Here is a 16988-nt window from a genome sequence, read left to right on the forward strand (position 1 = left end):
AATCTCCCCAGAGTCACCGTCCCCTCACCGAAACCTGCACACCAGGGCATACAGGCTCTCAGAGATGGGGCTGTCCACCTAACCCTATTTACGATTGAACCTAACGATTCCTTCGTCGCGCCTCCTCTTCCTTAGTGCGAAGAACTGTACCGGCGAAATTGTTAAAAACGTTCCAGTTCTGCTCCCTTCTTAGCGACCACTCTACTATGTTATTCGCATTCAGGTTATTGACTGCTATGAATTGTCTGTATTGTGCCCATCTTCGGCATTCGAACATCATATGCTCTGCGTCGTCCACCTCCTGGCAGTAGTCGCAGTTGGGTGTGTCTCTCTTGCCGAATCTTTTTAAATAGTAACCAAAACATCCATGACCCGACATCATCTGTGCTATGTAAAAGTTCACCTCGCCATGTTGGCGATCCAGCCATGCGTCCAAATCACTTATTAACCTTCTGGTCCAGGCCGTAGCGTTAGTCTCTGCCCATACTTCCTTCCACCACTGTCGGGTCATCGCCTCGGTCTCAGCTCTACTACACCCTTCCGCTCTCGCTTTCCTGCTCTTGATCTGAAGTTCTATCGGCGGGACCGACGCAAGCACGCATATGGCTTCATATGACAGAGTACGATACCCTGCCACCACTCCCAACAATGCCGTTCTGTGCATTCTTCGCAGTTTATCCTTGTTTCTTTGTATCCTGATTGCATCAGCCCAAACCGGCGCCGGCGCCGCGTATAACGCCGCCGCCGACACAATCAGTTTCCGTTTGGAGGCCCCCAGTACTGTGTGTTCCACGAATAATCTCCTGATGGCTTTTATGGTGAGCCCTACTTTTTTACACACATTTTCTACATGCCCACCAAACTTGAGACTTTTATCTATTGTCACCCCTAGCTATTTTGTATCCTTGACCTCAGTTATAACCTCTCCACGGATCACGACCCGAACGCCGCGCAGTCTTCTCCTACCCGTGAAGAGGATACACTTGCTTTTTGCCGGGGACACCTCCATGTTGTTGTTTATTAGCCATTTGTCTATGAGTTGGAGGGAGAGATTTGCTTTATCCTCTGCATCACAACTTTCCTTATCTTCCACCAATAGTGCAATGTCGTCAGCGTAAGTGATTACGCTGACTCCTTCTGTGTTGTTAATAACTTGACGACACATATCCTCATTTATCTTGTCACACGCCCCAATGATCAGCATTCATAGTTCCAGCACTGTAGAGAATGTTTAGGGAATTTTTTTTCCTTTAGAAATTCCAAAAGAAAATAATCACATGAATTCAAATCAGGATTGTTCAGGGGCCAGTTCTGTCCACATACAAAACGATTGAGTAATCAGTTTGAAATGGCATTTGTGTTAAAATTTGAATGCAGAAAATCTAAAACAACATTAGCTGTGTGTGGTCTGGTCCATCCTGCATGAACTATTCGTTTTCTAATTGAAACCCTTATGCAAGAAGCAGAGGAACAAAATTTTTACACAGCATATTTAGATAACATTCACTGTTAACTATATGTTCAAGAAAGAATGGCCCTATTATCCTGCAACTTGAGATAACAGCCTGTACCGTAATTCATAGAGCGTTTTGCACCTTTTAATGAAGCATTTGTAGATCTTCAGAAGCCTATAAACACACATTTTATTCATTAACAACCCTGTCTAGGTGAAAATGTGCCTCATCTGAAAACCAAACATTGTTAATCAATACGTCTCGCTTCACAGCCCGTTCAGCGAATGTCATTCTTTGATGTTTGTTGTCATCCGTTAATTTAGGCAACACTGTTATTTTGTATGGATACAAATGAAAATTGGTTTTAAAAATTCATTGCATAGATTGCCAAAAATCCCAAGTTCTGCTGCTGCTTTTCTTGTTGATTTGCCCGGGATCCTCGGCAACGCTGCTCTGACAACTTTGGCATTCTGTGGAGAACGAACATCGGCAGGCCATTCGCACTTACTCTCAAACACTGAACCATTAGTAAATTTTTTCCTACATATTGTTTTAAATGAGAGTGAAAATGTGCACAAAACCGTGTTTGTGTAAGCACCACACTTTTCTTTTTATTAAAAAAACAATGAGAGGATGATATGTATGAGTGTAAATGAAGTCTAGTCTTGTACAGTCTCAGGTCAACCATTCGTGTGTGGTTAATTGAAATCCAACCACAACCACCAAAGAACACCGGTATCCATGATCTAGTATTCAAATCTGCATAAAAGAAACTGCCTTTACTAGGACTTGAACGCTGGAACTCTTGACTTCCAAATCAGCTGATTTGGGAAGACGAGTTCACCACTAGACCAACCCGGTCTTTGTACAATTGAGAAACTATTACAATATGGACGTTGTCACTTAATGACTTAAACTTTAATTTTTGATGAATAATAAAATGACGATCAATTGTTATATATATAATTCAATTATGATAGTTTTATCATTTTAATCATAATTATATTCCTCTTGAAGATGGCAGAACAGCCGAAAGCGCTCGAGGAAATTAAATTAGAATTGGTAAGCTGTTTTTTTTAAATTATATGCCTCTATTACCCCATGACTTGAGATAGTGGCCCGTACCATAATTCTTGGAGCATGGTGCACCTTTTCATGAAGCACGTGTGGAATTTCAGAAGCCCAAAAATGCACATTTTGTTTTTTAACAACCTGTTTAGGTGAAAATGTGCCTCATCTGAAAACCAAACATTGTTCAACAATACGTCTGTTCACAATCCATTCAGCAAATCCCTTTGATGTTTGTTGTCAACCTTAATTTAGACAACACTGTTATTTTATACGGATACAAATGCAAATCAGTATTTAAAATTTGCTGCATATATCGCCTATAATTCCCAAGTTACAGAGCTGATTGTTGATTTGCCTGGCCTCCTCAGCAATGCTGCTCTGACAGCTTCGATATTCTGTGGAGAACAAACATTGGCAGGCCATTTGCGCTTACTTTCAAATGCTGAACTATCTCTTCCCCTTCCTTTGTCAGCCATCTTGAAATTATACACAACAGTGCACTTGGAAAGAGAAGAAACTAATATTCATTAACTGTTGTCACTTCTGTCAACATAAAACTCATAATAATTATTAATCTAAACAATTATTGCTAAAACAAATGTTGGATCATTTCATATACCATTCTGTACATACCAGGTCATGTCACTGGAATTTTATTTTGTAATAAAATCACTTCATTGAATTGGTTCATGAGAAATTCCCTTCTTAATCTATGGTAATCAAACATGTATTTTGCAGCACTTCTGTTACAAGTTTAATTTTAATGATAGGCCTAGAAGCTTCTTGCTGGATGTGTTAATATTTGAGTGCTAACCAATTACAAATATTATTTAAGTGTCTCACCTTTACCATGGCTGTTATTACTAGCATTGCTGTTGGTTTTATATGTTACTACTCTCATCTGCATTCTGAATTTTTTCAAGAAATGCATCAAATACTTGCAGAAAAATCTGAATGCCAGTATCCCAACAAAAAATGCTTACTTGATTTGGTTAAAAACTGGCATCAAATGCAAAACCAAATAGGATTTCAAAGGCCATAGCTGATATTCAAAGAATTCCTGTTAGTCTGAAAAAACTACATGCAAGTTATTGCAGCAAAGGGGTATAAATACCTATCTTGCCGTAAGACATCATGATTTAAATTTAAAACCATATTGTGTAATAACTGTGTAAAACTTAAGAAAGCATACAAACTGAAACATTTTAGTTATTGACTGCTTTCTAAAAAACACTGTCAATGGGCAGAGAGACCTAATGCTATATTTCATGTCAAACAAGTCACAAGTTTCATTTATCTGGACATGCTAATTTACACAACACCATGCATTGGATATCAAAAAAACCATACCACATGTTTCAGCATCCACTTCACAATGAGAAAGTCAGTATACGGCTGCTGTCTTGTAATTATATAATGGATCCATTATTTTTTTGACCAGACTGTCAATACAGAAATCTACTGTACAATTTTGGAAGAATTCTTAGTTCATTTAGCAAATTATGAAAAAAATGTATCTCCTCTTGTATTAAGATAGCAATGTGTCGCACATCAACTGGTTCATTAGTATGCATTCATACAGTATTTACGGAATGAATTAGCAGAGGATGGTCGCCTTCTGAGATTTGTCTTGTTCTGATTTTTTCCTTCAGCTCCATTTGAAGGATGGAGTTTATGAAGAAAATTTCCACATTATCAATGAGCTGAAGGAAAACTCAATAAGAAATCAATGGCATTGATAGATATCAGGTAACTTGTGTGATGTTATCATACTGAGAGTCTCCTGATGTCGTATCAGGTGTTGGTAATTTAATTTAAATGTTCATTCGTAAAACATGCGTAAATGTAATATGTATGAAAAAACTACTATAGTCTCTAAGCAAGCACTGTCATGATAAGAGCCTGTAATTCAACCTGACAGAGAGACCAGTGGGTCTTTGCTAGATTGAATAACATGCTCCAAACCAAAAGGTCAAGCTGTAGCAATACTTAACTCAATTAGCTCAAGAAATTAGGAATCAAAATATGTTTACTATTATGAGTCGTTGAAGAGATTAACTAAACAACATTGTAATAAATAAGCTTAACCTAATTTTTGTTAGTGAGGAAGCTTGGTTTTATTAAAATGAATATGTGCAACTGCAGGTTGTAAATAATTAAAAAGCACGATTAAGTTGTACAAAAGTATAAAATTATAAACAAAAATCAATGTGTATCCAGATCTCTTTAGAGTGCCAAGCCTTTTTGTTACCCAGAAAGGAAATTAAGAAAAAAATAATTTTTGGCATTTCTTGCCCAAGACTTCACTAGAAACTTAAAACCTGGAATATATAATTTTTTACCCCTTTCATAAAAAGTTTTTTTAACACATGGCTGCAGTATTTTTTTAAATGAATTTCATTTTTGTGCATTATATGTCCTTGTTTGGTATTTGCCATGGTGTGTTACAGGACACTGTATCTTTAAGATTTTGCTTTTTCTAATGCTATCTGTCAATCACCTATAGAACTATTTACAAATTATGTATTCAAATAGCACAGTACCAGTCACACATTTCTGGTACAAAATCTATAGAATGACTCAGTATGTAAAAAAAAATTAGGAGAATAGGTGAAAAACATACCAAAGGGAATCTATGGGTGAACAGTACTTCTCACTGTAAATATTTGTACAGCTTATATCTAATGAGTACCCTTATTATGTATTTCACTATACATTACAGATGAATTTTAATAAAGGATTTTTTTGGAGGGGGCAAGAATTAGAATAAATTAATTTTGAAACAATTTTCCTATAAAATGTTTTTTAGAATTGCAACGGTGGGTTTTCTTCCAGGGAATAAAGTATACATTGGTACTGAAAGCTGCCAATAAAACTTTTCATAGAAGTTTATTTTAGTATATCAACTTATAAATTGATTAAGTTTATTATAAATATTTATCAACATCTGACTGTATATATATATATATATATATATATATATATATATATATATATATTGTAAGGTAAACCATTCAAGAAATTTGAAACAGTGAAAAAAAAAATGGTATATTTTCAAATTTATGTAAGCTGTACCCTCAACAAAATAAGAGAGAGTTGTTTTGAACATTCTTCATAAAGAGATAGCAGTGAAGATTTAAAGAACGCTTTAATATTTATACACTGTACAATTACTGTAACGTATTTTGATTTTTATTAGTTAATAAATGACACATTTTACAATTTGTCTTATTGTTCACCATAATAACGAAGTTATATAAGTAACTTTATGTCTAAAACCTTCCTCAAGTTCAGTAAATACACAGTTCCAGAAAATTTAATTACGTGAATTTTGTAATAAATTCTTGATATCTCCTAAACAGATAACCCAATTTTAATAAACGATACAAATAACTTAGATTATCTTTTATATTTCATTAGTAGGAACCACAAAAGTTCACCGTTTCAGTAAATGATTTAGTCAGCAACTAAAAATATTAATACATAAAAAAATCATACTGTAAAATGGGACAAACTCTTCATATTAATTTGCACTTCTCACCAAATTATTTAGTAAACTAGACAGATTTACTTTTCTCCAAGTTAAGTAAATACAGTAAAATAATCATTCATGCAGGAATTAATAAAGCCCAAGATTTAAGCAAACATTAATACGCATAAAAAAACTGAAATTATGCTTTAAATAAATAGATTAAATTATATAAATCGAGAAACAACTACCGTTAACTCAAAGAAAAATGTAACCCCCTCTTCATTTAAAACTTGAAACAGTTTAATTAAGATAACGAAAAATTTACTTAGCGATTGTTACACAGCGACTACTGGCCGCCAGGTGTCCCTTATTGGATCGAGTATTTTCTGGACTGTTCTCGTCTCAATCTTGAGACTTCACATGAATTAAATGAAGTAGCATTACAAGTGGTGTTTGGCAGTTTCCCTTGTGCTTTTTATTATGTCAATTCAACTACCCTCACAAGAATAAAATGGTTTGAGAACGAGCACAAATATGATGATCAACGAAATGAAACCGATAATTTACAGTATAATAGCGAAACCCTTCCATTTTCAGTGCACCGCTTTGGAACGCACGCCAGGAATCCCAATACAATTTGCCCCCAGCAGCGTTTGAATCGATTTGTCAATAACTTTCACAACGGAACTCCCGCTGTTTTCAAGGAAAATCCCGACGAAAAACATAGTTGCGGGTACGCAATTTTGCTCTACGGGAACAGCGTATCATCGAGTTCGATGACCGTACAGTTTCCTCCAGTTTTACTTTCCTGTGTTGTTCAGTGTAGTCGCATATACTTCTGAAATGAAATTATTCTAATCGACTATATTCGGACCTATACCCAATTTACACCGAAAAAAACTTGATCATTAGAACCCCCAACAATATAGAAAACGTATAACGATTACGAAGCTGAAGTTCGAATTTTTCAGCCACGTTTGTTGTTCTTTAACCGGCAAATGGATTTGTGGTAATGCCACATATCATCATCCTTAAGACTCGTAAAGTGTCCTTTGCGACAACTCCGTAGAATGTCACGCAGTTGCAGGAACTCGATGGCATCGTGTTCATAAGACAGCAAATTCCAAATATTCATGTTAACATCAGTAGCGAAATTACGGTAAATGAACAGAACCAATTCTAAAAGTAACCTACTGATACACATTATTTACATATACAGAGTTGAATTTACATCATTGTGATAAAGAAACCTACTCTTATCTTTTCTGTTCGAGGCAAATAATCAAATAGCATTACTATTATTAAAAAGAAATAAATTTAATATATAAACAAATAATCAGTGGCGCGATAAAAATACCAATTGTTTTTATTTCTTTAATATTCTAATACAGAAAGGTTTTACAAAAGTAGAATAAAATTCAAGAAAAATTAGTTTCAATCTTTTTTCTTCTCAATTTTTTCTTTGATAAAGTGAGTAACGTACCTACGCAATGTGAATATTAAATAAATTTTACATAGAAATATTTCGAAGGAAAAAACCTTTACGTAAGTTCGATTGAATATCTCCTGGCTACCTTGATATGTATCAAATTCCATTCGTTACCTCAATCGATGATTATATTAAAATTATACATTATTTGCATCATATACCCGCCGACTCCAAATTATAGTCGTTAGATCACCTGTTTAGATATATTGAAAACAAAACAAATTTATGTATTATTAATTAATTAAAAAATGTCATTGACATTGGGAGATGACCCGTTACTTTATGAACACATGTTTTTTGATTAACTTAATATTAATGGTAGGTTATATTTTATTTACACACCAGTAATAGCATAATGATGCCCGTATTCAATAAAACTAAATAACTGATAATTATTATTATTTTACATTCAAAACGAATGTCCATTAAAATATGCGCTCTCGCACGTGTGTGTATGAGGACCAACAGTACTTCTCTCGACAGTCGTTTTAACTATGCGGGAAAATAACAAGGTTGTTGACAGAAACTTTTAATAACACACGTGTCATTATTTACAATACACACAGAGATATATATTGTAAATACGTTTAATATAGCCTGAGTGAAAAGAATATTTTTTTGTCTGCAGTCATTTTACTGGTTTGATGCAGCTCTTCAAGAGTCCCTATCTAGTGCTAGTCGTTTCATTTCGGTATATCCCCTACATCCTAAATCCCTAACAATTTGTTTTACATATTCCAAGTTGCCTGCCTACACAATTTTTTCCTTCTACCTGTCCCTCCAGTATTAAAGCGACTATTCAAGGATGCCTTAATATGTGGCCTATAAGTCTGTCTCTTCTTTTAACTATATTTTAACAAATGCTTCTTCTTCATCGATCTGCCACAACACCTCTTCATTTGTCACTTTTTCCACCTGTCTTATTTTTAACATTCTCCTATAGCACCGCATTTCAAAAGCTTCTAATCTTTTCTTCTCTGATACTCCGATCGTCCAAGTTTCACTTCCATATAAAGCTACACTTCAAACATATTTTCCTGACATTAAATTAATTTTTGATGTAAATAAATTATATTTCTGACTAAAGGCACGTTTCGCCTGTGCTATTTGGCATTTTATGTTGTTCCTGCTTCATCCATCTTTAATAATTCTACTTCCCAAATAACAAAATTCTTCAACCTGTGTAATGTACTTAAGTATGTAAGTGTATTATGGGTGTACATAAGTATGTACATTTGTATGTAAGTGTAATCAAAATTAAATTAATCAATAACTTATATTCACAAGCCATCATGTAAAATTTATAAAAATCAGTCAATCCAATCAAAGAAATGAAGCAAAACAATATATGATAATAATCCAAAAATTAGGCTTATTATCTCTCACCCCTGGAAATTGTCCTAATACATAACCAATGTAATATGCTTATGTAACAGAATCATCTATTCAAGAATGTCACTTTGAGTCCAGAAATAACAAAAGAAAAACATTTTTTGTCTCCATTCCTTTGTGGGGGTTTGAATAAGATCAACCATGACCGGTAAATATCTTAGCTACTTAATTTTGCCTTTTTCTTGAATGAACAAATTTATCGTTTACAGTTTTGAAATGTTGATATTCAGGATGCAGAAGGTCCTGAATCAATTCCCATTGAATATTGAAGGTCCCATTAATTATGACCTACAATAATTGGCATCAGTGCCTAATTTACAGAAATCACATGCCAGATTTCATCCCAATCAACCAGACAATATATACATATATTTACACACACCCTTCTAGAATTTTTCATTGATAAAATTATGTTTTTTGATTAGGTCATGAAACACTTAAAAAACTTTATATGTAAAATTTGACTTGATTAGCACTCCTTCCCTTTTATAACATAATGTATACTTATGTAGTATAAGTATATAGCCAGGTTAATAATAAAACTAAAAAATATAAACATTTTAAGTGTAACAAAACCAGCTTAAATGTAAAAGAATACTTTGTCAATTTTTTTTAAATTTCAAGTTTTTCAATCTATTAAATTAAAGGTTATTAAGTTATTGGTTGGTGCTGGGGTTTTTTTTTTTTAATTTGACACCAACTTCTAAAAGTCAAAATTATTTAAAAAAGAACTAACAAATTATTAATATATTTTTTAAATTTGTGTTTTTAACATCCCATTTTTTCCTTAATTTTTGTCTAATTTGAATATGGTAGAATATTTATAGATTGTTCTGAAGGATTTAGGTGAGATTACTCAAAATTAAGGTAAAAAAAATAATATTTGACACCGGTTTCATTAGTTAATCTTAAAACTGTGTTAAATGAATTGGAATTCAATATAAACATATTTTGAAGACAATGTTATGATCCTATTCCAAATGATTTAATATCAGTAACTGTTGTGGTGGCAATGAATATTGATATTGACATATCACACTGTTCTATCATATTTATAAGCTTGTATGTTAATGTGCGTGCGTGCATGTGTGACATACATATATTTCAATATATATTGCCATATAATTTATTCATTAATATACTGTTATATTTTAAAATAAAACAACAGTTTATATAGAATTTTAATATTCATTAATACTGTCATTCCAGTCTATAAGCAAATCTAAAGAACATGAGCAGAATGAAATAATTAAATAACATGCACAGACTAATGGATATATTTTAATACATCATAATAGATGAAACAGGGTGTTAAGAGTTAATTAAAATAAACAATTATAACACGTGTAAGAAAGAAAAATAAGAAGATGAAGATGATCAAGGATTCATTATTAACAAGGTTGAAAATAAAATATTTATTATATTAAACGATGTCTTCCAAATCAACCCAAACCCTAAGTAAAAGTAAATTGAATTACTTTGCAAAATAACACCTACTCCATTCTATCATAATAAATAATAACAATAATAATAGTACTAACCTTTACAATCAAAGTAAGGATGGAATTAAAATTACTAAGACGTAAATGTAGATTTATTATATATATATATATCACAGGTACAAGTATATAAATCACATGTTAGGTACCAAGTTTCTATCAGTTCTTCTTCAAACACACTTCCAACAAGGTAAAAGAGAAATAAGGTAAGCAAACATATCGAATAAGGTAAGGTAATAGAATAAATATAACATAATGATTATTTTATTTTACTTAAATTCAATCTCTTAAACGTACATAAATATAAACTCAAAACTTTTTTCTTAACACAATTTCATACATCAATATAAAATATATAAATTTCAGTAAAAAAAATATATATATAATTTATAACCAATATAAGTAAATTAAAAACTTTTATTTTTGTCTTGGAATAATAATAAACTGCTGCGTTACAATCTGATGGTTCTGCAACAACTGAAATTTTTCAGAGAGCATGAAAAAAAATTTTACAACAAAGTTGTAAGACTTTCACGTCACGCAAAAATTTTTTCTGATCCACAACTTAATTAAAAATATTTATAATTTTATTTAATTCAACGATTCTAACTGAACCAAGCGTGCATGTCATATTTCATTTGCGTGAGTGTGGCAAAACTAGTAGCCACTTTTAAATACTTTTTTACACTTTAAATATTATTCATTTACTTAATTCTACCATTCATCTGTGACATCACAACATAGCAGTTGACTACAACAGCTGTACATCAGCACTAAACTAGCACTCCTTGTGTTGAGAGGGAGTACTATTGATGCAGTATATCCACTTAGCCGCTAGTTTATTTAGACAATTTTTTTGGGGTGGGGGTGTGATTTTTGGAAATCTTTTTTTACAAATACTATTATTTTTTAATTGTTAACAAATATGCCTAAGAAAAATAAGACCTTAACAAGGTGAAATCTCGAGATATTGAGGGTGACCTTGCTGTATAACCTCACCTCCTTGACCTTTTAAGTTAAAAATTTAATGACATCAATGCCCCATATATGAAAGTAATCTGACTAACTCTGGTCAAAATCGGTCAAGTAGTTCCGGAGATATAATGAGTGCAAGACCAGACACATAGATGTTCATATGACCATTCAGTTTTTTTGGGTTCCTTAAGTGTCAAAATATCAAGATCTGGTGAAAACTGCATATGCCCAAATTGGGCTAATTACAATAATTTTCCTTCTATAGCTATAACTCTGCTATTGTTTTAGATGGTAAAGTAATTAAACAGCATGATGTAAAAATAACACATATATCACCAAAACCATGTCTAAAAAACCAATTTTCTTATAGAACATTAAAGTTTTAGAATGTTGGATACAATTCAACAACATATATTTGGCATTTTTAACTCATTATGAATATAAAAGTTGATGTCACTAAAATATATATAGAAAAAAAGTAGTATAAATATTACATAAAAAAAATAAATGTAAAATTACAACCTAACATTAACTAATATAATAATAAAAATGGACTGATTTTTATACCATCCCAAAAGTACTCAAATATCAGGAATAGCTTTGTTGAATAAGAATATACAAACTGTTACATCTCTTCTACACAAACAGAGATGTAGTACATTTCAGATGTTGTACATGTAGCAGTAATTTTTATATCTCTATATCATCTAAATAGATTAGTGGAAGAAAGGAACTTGTATTCAAAATCTAAAAGTGTTTAAAATACAGCTAATCTAGTCTAGTCTTGAAATAATAACTAAAATTTATATCATATTATCAGTAAAACTTACATAAAAAAGCTGAAAACAAAATTGTTATATTTTCCTGGCATTGGTTATTTATTCTTACATAGTGGAAAATAAATTAAAAAAATAAAAATCAATAGTTTTTAAATCAATAATTAAAAACATTTTGTTAAAAAATATGCAATAAATAAAAAGATAGCATTTTCAATTTTTGGAGAACGAAGAGAATTGGGGGTAAAAGGTTAAAAAAATGGTAATATAATTATGTACGCATATATTTAGATTAATATAAACAGCGGTTATCTTTGCAAAATTTTAAGAAAATTGACCCCAAAGAAACTATCAATCCCACCCTCTGGAAATGTTGACCCCAAACTTTCATCAACAAATCACCTCATACACAAGTATCTGTGCCAAATTTCATCAGAATTGATTTATGCAGTCAAAAGTTATTAAGCTTCAAACATGTACATATATAAGTATGTACAAACATTATCTACCATTTTTTTCTTTTGTACTGTCATTGAGTCATGAAACATCAAGAAATGAAAAAACCCATACACCATTTTTTGATTAATTTGTTTCTAGCTGCAAAACTGTAGAGTATGACGCCAGGAAAGTAAAAATAAGAAAGTAACTTACATGAAATACTTATCTCTGAAATGAATTGTTGTGATAAACCTAGGTTTAATAAAAGATGGCTAAGGTTAATAAAAGATTAACAGCTTAAATTCCTAACTCAATGGAAATGAAATTAACTTATTTTCCAAAATTTATTCAGTGTATTTTAATTTAGTAAATAGTTTATTTAATTTTTTTTGTAAAAATAAACAATTTTAAGAAACATTTATGTAAACAACATGTTTTTTACATGTTCTTTATCCTTTCAACATTAGCATTAACTCCCAATGTATTTAAATTTCAAAGAATCTCTTTACTATTTTTAATAATAGGTTTTCCAAAAATTTATCCTTAAATGTATGAAATATGACTGCAAATTTAAACAAAAAAATATTTTCTTGCATAAATGAATATAACACTTTTTTAAATAAAAAAAAATGTTACGGATTATAACTTTTTTTTTTAATAACTTCACAGTAAAAAATTAAAATTTTATTGTAAAATATGAAGTAAATTCTATTCTATAAAAATTTTTGTAAATGTTTGGAAGATTCTAAAAATAGCATAATTGAAAAATAATAAAAGAATGTAAAGAACGTGTCAATTTCAACAAAAAAAATCTAAAGTTAACAATTATGCATGCAATTTTCAATGAGAAGACTGTCCGAAGGAAAAAACTTATGTATTTCTGCTTTATAATTATTGTAAATATTTAATGCATTAACAATTAAAATAACTATAAATTTTGTTTCAGATTTACAAATGTGGTTCACAAAGTCATTATTATTTGTAATATTAAGTTTTGAAACCCTTGTTAATAGTCAAGATGACTATTATGGAGTATCAGAAAAAAGAGAAGGCACAAAATACTGTGGTAGAAATCTTGCTAATGCACTGCAACTTGTTTGTGGTGGTATTTATAATTCTATGTTCAGTAAAAAATCTGATCCAGGTAAGAATTTTTTATTTTTTGTTGTAGGTATAAATTTTGATTTTCTATTACTAAAAATTGATGTGAATGAAAAATATTAATATCATTTATATTAAATGTAGAATATTTTATGTCTTGGGAAAAAAAAACTATTTTTTGATCTGCAGATTGATAGATTATAAGCCCTTTTCTCTAGCCTGTGCTTTCATTTCCAGCAATCTTTCTACCTTGTTTAATTCCATAAGAATTATGTCAGTCGCTATGTGGCATTTCTAATACCCTGATGCAGCAGTCATTTCTTTACTGTTGCGTAGTATATGAGTAAATTGTCTCTTTAGACTCTGTTTTCTATGTGGGAGGGTGCAGAGAAACCCAAAAAATGACTGAGTTACTTATGGATAAAGATGAACCTTCTATATTTTTAAAATCTTTCCAAGTGTCTATAAAATAATCAACCTGATAATAATGGAAACGTTTTTTTAATGTAATAACACACACACACACACACACACACATACACATTTTTGTAAATTTTATTACATAATTTACAAAATGTGATTAAAAAATAAATATTTTCAAAAATTTTGTTATAGTACACATTTTTAACTTTATGTATGACACTGAATTTTTCAATTTGTGATAAACTAGCTCATTATAAGCGAGTTGTTTATCACATATTACAATACGTGATTGAATATTTTCAGCTCAATAAAGAATCAGAAAGAAGTGCAACAAGAACTAATTGTAGTTCTCCTTAAGTTTGATTTGTGCCATTATTTTAACTTCACTTGTATTTTCTAACATTGAGGGATGACTGAATTTTATATTCACTTATCAAATTTATTGTTTCACATTATTCAGGTTGCCAAAATTTAAAGCAAGTATGTATTTGTTAACATAAATTAAGAATGTATTTACGACCAAGACCCAGTTGGGTCTTGGTTAAGTTAAGTTGGCGACAACACCTCCCGAAGCTGAGTTATGCTTAACTGTGAGTCTGGTACTGGAAGAGGCATATATAAAACCAAAGAAAAAAAAAATAAGAATGAATGAGGTATTGTTATAACACTTTTGAAGTATACAATTTTCTGCAATGTAGAATAGTATTTTTCTCATTTGAATATTATTGCAGGAAAATCAGAAGAGATTACTGAAGAAAACTTGGAAGTGTTAGTTGTCTTGCTCTTGAAAGTCAACAAATTCTCAAATAATGATGAAATTTACACTAATAATATCACAATAATGAAAAATTTACACAATAATGATCTAATTACACAAATTTGAATTTGATTTTAAAAGACTACATTTTTAGTAGCAAAAAGTAAAAATCTCTAATTGTTTTTTCCATTACATCATGTAGAAACTAATTAATAATTAAAAATTTTAAATGCAGGTGTTGACATGGATTGGTTAAGAGATTTAGAAATATTAGAACCAACAGAAGAGCTTGGATATCAATTATTTAGACCAAGAATGCATGCACAAGCATTATTATCACCAAATGGAAGTTTTAAAAGGCATACAAGAGGAGCTTATGATGAATGCTGTCTTAAATCTTGTAGTGTAAAAGAAATGTCAGGTTATTGTGCTACCAGGTATTTAATTAATATCTATTTACACTTAAATTATAATAACATTTATTATTGAATAGATGAGTATTAAAAAAGAATTTCATCATTATTAGTGGGTAAGGTTGTTAGGACTTACAGGTCCTAACTGTTAGTGATCTAAAGCAGAAATGAGTAATAGAATATTCTATGTGTATAGAAATGTTTCCTAAACTTTTAGCAATTAGTGGCCTACCTAACAACAAATATTCCACTAGTGACATCTACATTATTATTTATTAATTTGGATTATGAAAAAAAACAACCAAAAATTTACTTCCAAACATATACGTACATCAAAAAGTATGTTACTTATTTCAAAGGATTTCATTAATCTTATAAATACAAGACACGTTTAGTGTTAGTACTCTTTTTGCCAAGATCTAGAATCTTGAAGATCTTAAATAAACAAACATTTAATATACCATCAATTTTAAAAAATTAAAAAGCCAGAATCTCTGGAAGAAAGACTGAGATGCTATGGAAGTCAACTATGATTTAGACTTAAATTTCACACTGTAACACATTACACGAAGTTCTAAAATCCAATTGTGATTGATTAAAATAATTTTTGAAGTTTTAAATTCATCCTTTGTAAAAATTTATAAAGTAAAAGGTAAAATATGTCTGTGCTAATTAGCCAGCTTGATAATTCTTACTGATATTTTATCAAAATAAAAAGATATAAGCAAATATGATGTTTACATAATTATTAATTGCTAAGTTAAAAAATATTTATTTATTTTATGATTGAACTTAATTAAATGTTAGAATTTATAATTAAAATATCAAAAAATTATGAATAATTTTTAATTAATTGTTTATTAATTTTTCTAGAGCATGAATATAACAATTTAAAGAAGAAGAAGAAGAGAAATAATCAAAATTCATATGAAATTCTAAAAGAAAAGAAAAAAATAGTAAATAATAAATTAGTTTTTTAAATGTAAAATTATATTAATAAATTATTTTTATAAATTATGTCTTTTTATTTTACATTCTGCTTCAGTTAAATCTCAATTACCTTACAAGAATTAATATTTAAGTTAAATTACAACATTTTTAAAAGAAATAAATTTTACTTTAAAAAAAAAAAATAATCAAATATTAAAAGTAAGCCGGCCTCCATGGCGCGAGGGGTAGAATCTCGGCCTTTCATCTGGAGGTCCCGGGTTTGAATCCTGGTCAAGCATGGCATTTTCACTGCTTCAAAAATTGCCATTCATCTCATCCACTGAAGGGATACTCAACGGTGGTCCTGGAGGTTAAAAAAAAGTAAATAAAGTATAATTTTGGGGAATATTGTGTACTGTGATCTAAATTTGACAGAAGTAAGACAATAAGGATTGGCAATATACCATCACAATTACTATGCAGCTTGTTAAAATCACAAATTTCTTTTTTAATATTCTATACATATTATGATGTAAAATTTACAACATTGGAGAAATACTTCCGGATTTCAATAAAAACATTAATTTTCTTAGTAAAAAAAAAAAATATATTAGGAACAAATAAATAGGAGTTTAATTGCACAAAAAGTTTAATATCTCAGATCTAAGCTTTCAGCAAGCCTACCTTGAGAGGTTCATGAAGTTCTCTACTTTCAACAGAAGCTTAACGTAATAAATTTTGTTAGGTTAGGACATTAAATGGAGACCAGCTTGATTTCAGGAAAAGCATGAGAAGAAA

General features: G+C 30.6%; 1 protein-coding gene across 1 annotated transcript; it reads left to right on the forward strand.

The window, feature by feature from the left end:
- Positions 1 to 10526: 10526 nt before the first annotated feature.
- Positions 10527 to 16251, forward strand: LOC142332419 (LIRP-like). The gene is made up of 4 exons (XM_075378860.1): positions 10527 to 10583; positions 13513 to 13710; positions 15083 to 15284; positions 16134 to 16251. The coding sequence occupies exons 2-4, from the start codon at positions 13521 to 13523 to the stop codon at positions 16138 to 16140; spliced, it is 399 nt and encodes a 132-aa protein (XP_075234975.1). The 5' UTR covers positions 10527 to 10583; positions 13513 to 13520; the 3' UTR covers positions 16141 to 16251.
- Positions 16252 to 16988: the final 737 nt, after the last annotated feature.

The sequence above is a fragment of the Lycorma delicatula genome, chromosome 11 (assembly GCF_047948215.1).
Source record: "Lycorma delicatula isolate Av1 chromosome 11, ASM4794821v1, whole genome shotgun sequence".
Taxonomy (NCBI): domain Eukaryota; kingdom Metazoa; phylum Arthropoda; class Insecta; order Hemiptera; family Fulgoridae; genus Lycorma; species Lycorma delicatula.